Below are 5813 nucleotides of genomic sequence, written 5' to 3' on the forward strand. Positions count from 1 at the left end.
GAAAAAAAAAAAAACAACCCTAAACCTAGCGAGAGAGAGGTCCCCGGCCCGAACGAGGCGCTTTAAATTAAAATATAGGGAAACCGGCCACCCGGAGAGGGAAAAAAAAAAACAAAACCCTGTTTTTTCCCGGCAGCTGGCACCCACGTTTGAAATTTTAACTTGATTTTTTTTTTTCGGAAGCGGCGGGGGGGTTTACACCTGTTTCGTCCCCTTCCCGCTTTGCGGAGGAGCAGCGCCGGCGTCTCCCGAGCCGGGGCGCCCGCTCGGGCTCCCTATCGCTCAAAATAATAATAATTAATAAAAAAGCATCGATTAATTATAGAAACAATAAATAAACCGGCTCTGGGGCGGCCGGGCGCCCTTCATTGCTCCGCTTCAAGTATTTCGGAGGTGGCGTTTTTTGGGGGGGGGGGAGGCCCCCCCCGGCTCAGATGGGGACGCCCACGACGCTGAGCTGCTCCTTGAGCCCCAGCAGGCTGTAGGCGATGCGTTTCTGGTGGCCTGGCAAGCGCACGCCAATGCGCTTAATGTCGCTGCGGGAGGAGGAAAAGGGGGGATAACGGCATTAACGGTGATAACGGGGCTAATGGGGACAGGCTGGTCCTGAGCATCCCCTGGGGACAAGTTGGTCCCCAGCATCCCCTGGGGATGGCTTGGTCCCCAGCAGCCCTCGGGAATGGCTTGGTCCTGAGCATCCCCTGGGGACGGCTTGGTCCCCAGAAGCCCCTTGGGGATAGTTTGGTCCCCAGAAGCCCTTGGGGACAGGTTGGTCCTGAGCATCCCCTGGGGACAGGTTGGTCCCTAGCATCCCTCGGGGATGAGTTGGTCCTGAGCATCCCCTGGGGACAGGTTGGTCCCTAGCATCCCTCGGGGATGAGTTGGTCCTGAGCATCCCCTGGGGACAAGTTGGTCCCCAGCATCCCCTTGGGGATGGTTTGGTCCCCAGCAGCCCTTGGGGATGGCTTGGTCCTGAGCATCCCCTGGGGACGGCTTGGTCCCCAGAAGCCCCTTGGGGATAGTTTGGTCCCCAGCAGCCCTTGGGGACGGGCTGGTCCTGAGCATCCCCAGGGGACAGGTTGGTCCCCAGCATCCCTCGGGGACGGCTTGGTCCTAAGCATTCCCTGGGTCCCCAGCATTCCCTTGGGGACAGGTTGGTCCCCAGCATCCCTCGGGGATGGGCTGGTCCTGAGCATCCCCTTGGGGATGGCTTCGTCCCGAGCATCCCCTTGGGGATGGGCTGGTCCCCAGCAGCCCTCGGGGACAATCCAGCCCCCCCGCATCCCTCAGGGAATGGTGCAGCCCCCAACCCCACCGGGGGGAGCCCGGGGCCGCGGCACTCACTCGCTGCTCATCGTCACCACCTTCTCCACGGTGGTGTAGCCGGAGGCGAGGAAGTGCTCGGTGTACTGGGGCATCTTGATGGACTCGAGCCACTCGGCGACGGAGCGGAAGGGGAGGCCCTCAGAGCCGCTGGTGCTGGGCAGGCGGATGGAGACCCTGCGGAGCGGCGACGGCACCTCGAATCCCGGCATTTCGGGGAGGTGGGAAAAGAGGGAAAAAACAACCCCCACCACCACCACCACCACCACCTCCCCCGTCCGCCGCGGGCGCTCACCGCGGGTCGAAGTCCGCCAGGGTCTTGAGGGAGTCGGGCGCCCGGATGAGCTTGTCGAGGATGCCGACGATGTCGGCGAACCTGGGCCGCCGGCCCCGCTCCTGCTGCCAGCACTGCAGCATGAGCTGGTAGACGGCCGAGGGGCAGTCGAGCGGGGCCGGCAGGCGGAAGCCCTCGTTGATGGCCTTCATCACCTGCCGCCGGGGGGAGGGGGGGGGAACGGCAAGGGGGGAGGGTGAGCAGCGCCGGATGAGAACCGGCCCCCAAGTCGGGGGTTGGCAGTACAAGGAGGGGGGTGACGGTGGGGCAATGGGGCTGGTGGTGGTGCAATGGGGGTTCCAGCAGTGCGGTGGGGCTGGCGGCAGTGAGATGGGGACAGCAGCGGCGGCGGTGCAATGGGGCTGGCAGCAGTGCAGTGAAGCCAGTGGCAGTGCAATGGGGCTGGTGGCAGCAGTGCAATGGGGCTGGCAGTCATGCAATGGGGCCGGTGGCAGCGGCACAATGGGGCCGGTGGCAGTGGCGCAACGCAGCCAGCAGCAGTGCAGTGGGGCTGGTGGTGGTGCAGTGGGGCTGGTGGTGGTGCAATGGGGCCGGCGACGGTGCAAGGGGGATGGCAGCAGTGCAATGGGGCTGGTGGCAGTGGTGCAATGGGGCCGGTGGCAGCGGTGCAATGGGGCCGGTGGCAGCGGTGCAATGGGGCCAGCAGCGGCGCAACGGGGCTGGTGGTGGCGCAATGGGGCTGGTGGCAGCAGTGCAATGGGGCCGGTAGTCGTGCAATGGGGCCAGTGGCAGCGGCACAATGGGGCCGGTGGCAGCGGCRCAACACAGCCAGCAGCRGTGCAATGGGGTTGGTGGCGGTGCAAGGGGGCCAGCGGCAGCGCAAGGGGGCTGGTGGCAGCGGCGCAATGCAGCCAGCAGCAGTGCGATGGGGCTGGTGGCAGTGCAAGGGGGCTGGCGACAGCGCAGTGGGGCCAGCAGCGATGCAATGGGGCCAGCAGCGATGCAACGGAGCTGGTGGCAGCAGTGCAGGGAGGCCTGGGGCGGCCCGGCGCTCACCTCGTGGTTGGAGAGCTCCCAGTAGGGCCGCTCGCCGTAGGACATCACCTCCCACATGACGATGCCGTAGCTCCAGACGTCGCTGGCCGAGGTGAACTTGCGGTAGGAGATGGCCTCAGGCGCCGTCCAGCGGATGGGGATCTTCCCCCCCTGCGGAGGCAAGCGGCGCTCAGCGGGGGCCCAACGGTGCTGGGGGCCACCCAGCCCGGCCACCCAGCCCGGCTCACTCACGCTGGTGGTGTAGGTGGCCTCGGGGTCATCCTCCAGCACCCGCGAGAGGCCAAAATCGGACACTTTGCAGACCAGCTGGCTGTTGACGAGGATGTTGCGGGCCGCCAGGTCCCGGTGCACGTAGTTCATGCCGGCCAGGTATTTCATGCCCGCCGCGATGCCCCGCAGCATGCCCACCAGCTGGATGACGCAAAACTCCCCGTCCTTCTCCTGCGGGGACACCAACGGCACCAAATCCGCTTTACCCCCCATCCGCCGACCCGCTCCCGCCAGCCGCATCCCGGCCGCCCTGAACATCCGCCCCCACGGGTGAGAAAATAAAAAAAACCAAAAAACACGAGAAATCCCCCCCCGGAAAAAAGCCACCAAGCCCAGCTCCAGGTTGATCCYGCCAAAGCCCGCCAGCGTCACGCTGAAGCCAGGCAAATCCCGGCACGGCATCGGGAAAAGCCAGTGGGGCGCCGACGGCTCCCGTGTTTTGTTTTTTTTTTTCCCCGGCTGTCACGCATCACCTACCCGCAGGAATTTATCCAACGCGCCGTTTTCCATGTACTCCGTGACGATCATGAAGGGCTTGTCTGGAAAAACAACCGAAAAATAAGAGCCGGAACGGGCTCATAAAACCCCATTTTGTCCCCTCGTTTTTCCCCGTTTTCGGCCCTGGTGGTGGTGGTGGGGGGGACACTCACGCTTGGAGACGACCCCCTCGAGGTGGATGACGTTGTGGTGGCAGAACTGGCCCATGATGCCGGCCTCGCTGAGGAAGTCCACGCGCTGCTTCTCCGTGTAGCCCGCCTTCAAGGTCTTGATGGCCACGGGCACCTCCTTCTTGCCGCGCTTCAAGGTGCCCTTGTAGACCTCGCCGAATTCGCCTGCCCGGGGGGGGGGGGGCGACCGGGTGAAAATCAGGGCAGCCCCAGTAGTGAGGGTGGGTTTTTTTCCCCATGGTTTTGGGTTTTTCAGGGTTTTTTTTTAGGGGGACCCACCTGCGCCGATGACCTTCTGGCGGGTGATGAAGGCGGGGTGGATCTCGGTGGTGAACTTGAGCACCGCTTGGTTGGGGTCCTCGTAGGTGTGCGGGTCCACGTAGGTCTTCAGCGGCTTGAGCTGGTCTGCGGCGGGGAGGGCAGGGGGGTGTGGGCATCCCCACGCGTGTCCCCCCCTTCCATGTTCCCCCCCCCCCCCCCCCGTGTCCCCCTGCCACCCCGCTCACCCGTCTTGGAGAAGTAGACGTCCTCGGAGGCCTGGCGCGTCCGTGAGCTCCTCTTCCTGYGAAAAAGCCAGGGACAAGCTGGAGGCTCCCGGCGGAGAGCATTCCCGCGGCACAAAGTGCCCCGATCCTGCCCCTTGCCAGCCCTCTGTGCCGGAAAAGCCCCTTTTTTCCTTTTTTTGGGGGAATTTTTTCCCTTCCCGGGAAAGCCACCGACCTGCGGAAGACGTAGAGGAAGATGCCCAGCAGCACGAGGACGACGAGGACGCCGGCGACGGAGCCGCTGACCACGGCGGTGGAGGCCGTACTCTCGGAGGCTGCGGCGGGGGGAGCGCGGTGGCATTGGGGGGGGGGGACACTAAGAGGCGTGTCCCCCCCCCCCAAAAAAAACACCCCAAAGGGTTTTTGTAATTTTTTTTGCCCCCCGCCACCATACTCACCCTCAGGGAGGGTCTCGAACTCGTGCGGGGGGCTGTAGGCGCCCTGGCCGTCCTGGGTGAGCGCCTGGACCCGCACCACGTACGCCGTCCCCGGCGTCAGCTTGGGGATGGTGACCGAGGTGACCTCGCAGCGCAGCACCGAGTAGCTGTTTTCGTCCGCCTGGGGGGGGGGGCGAAAGCGCCCAAGCGAGCCGGGCTGAGGACGGCGCGCTCGTGACATGCCCAGCCGGACTGAGCACTCGGCACGCTTGTGGACGCCCACCGTGGCGGCTAGGCTGAGAACAGGCTGCTCGTGACGCGTGTGGTGGCCAGGCTGGGAACGGTGTGCTCGTGAGGCACGTGGCCGGCTGAGAACAGCACGCTCGTGCCGTGTGTGGCCGGGCTGAGACCGGCGTGCTCATGACATGCGCGGTTGGGCTGAGAATGGCACGCTCATGACATGCATGGCCAGGCTGAGAATGGCGTGCTTGTGGACACCCTCAGCCCACCCTAGCGGCCAGGCTGAGAATGGCACGCTCGTGACATGCACGGCCAGGCTGAGAACAGCACGCTCATGATGTGCGTGGCTGGGTTGAGACTGGTGCGCTCGTGACACATGCAGCTATGCTGAGAACGGTGTGCTCGTGATGCGCAAGGCAGGGCTGAGACCGACACGCTCGTGATGTGCATGGCCAGGCTGAGACCAGTGCATTCGTGACACGCAYGGCCGGGCCGAGACCGGCACGCTCGCGACATGCATGGCCAGGCAGAGACCGGCACACTCACAACACGCATGGATGGGGCGAGACTGGAGTGCTCGTGACACGCATGGCTGGGGCTGAAACTGGCACGCTCATGACATGCATGGCCGGGGCTGAGACTGGCACACTCGTGATGTGCATGGCTGGGGCTGAAACTGGCACGCTCATGACATGCATGGCCGGGGCTGAGACTGGCACACTCGTGATGTGCATGGCCAGGGCCGAGACTGGCACGCTCGTGACATGCATGGCCGGGGCTGAGACTGGCACGCTCGTGATGTGCATGGCCAGGGCCGAGACTGGCACACTCACAACATGCATGGCCGGGGCTGAGACTGGCACGCTCGTGACACACATGGCTGGGGCTGAGACCGGCATGCTCGTGACACGCATGGCCGGGCCGAGCCTGGTGAGGGGGGACTCCCTACCTTCTTGCTGTAGGTGACCTCGTACTTGGCGACGCGGGCGCGCTGCCGGGGCGGCAGGCTCCAGGAGAGCACCAGGCTGGTGGTCGTGCG

At 64.8% G+C, this 5813-nt stretch overlaps 1 protein-coding gene across 1 annotated transcript in view; it reads right to left on the bottom strand.

Moving 5' to 3' along the window:
- Positions 1-62: 62 nt before the first annotated feature.
- The window catches only part of EPHA2 (EPH receptor A2), an 8324-nt gene continuing 2573 nt past the window's right edge, over positions 63-5813 (bottom strand). Inside the window, exons 2-13 of the mRNA XM_026089883.1 lie at positions 5724-5799; positions 4556-4715; positions 4333-4432; positions 4119-4174; positions 3892-4017; positions 3595-3777; positions 3422-3483; positions 2906-3115; positions 2675-2824; positions 1619-1812; positions 1345-1500; positions 63-536 (exon numbers count right to left, since the gene is read on the bottom strand). Of these exons, the coding sequence (XP_025945668.1) occupies positions 431-536; positions 1345-1500; positions 1619-1812; positions 2675-2824; positions 2906-3115; positions 3422-3483; positions 3595-3777; positions 3892-4017; positions 4119-4174; positions 4333-4432; positions 4556-4715; positions 5724-5799 (1579 nt within the window). The 3' untranslated portion in view covers positions 63-430. The remainder of the gene's footprint in view (positions 537-1344; positions 1501-1618; positions 1813-2674; positions 2825-2905; positions 3116-3421; positions 3484-3594; positions 3778-3891; positions 4018-4118; positions 4175-4332; positions 4433-4555; positions 4716-5723; positions 5800-5813) is intronic.

Source organism: Apteryx rowi, unplaced genomic scaffold, assembly GCF_003343035.1.
Source record: "Apteryx rowi isolate R43461 unplaced genomic scaffold, aptRow1 scaffold_835, whole genome shotgun sequence".
Lineage (NCBI taxonomy): Eukaryota > Metazoa > Chordata > Aves > Apterygiformes > Apterygidae > Apteryx > Apteryx rowi.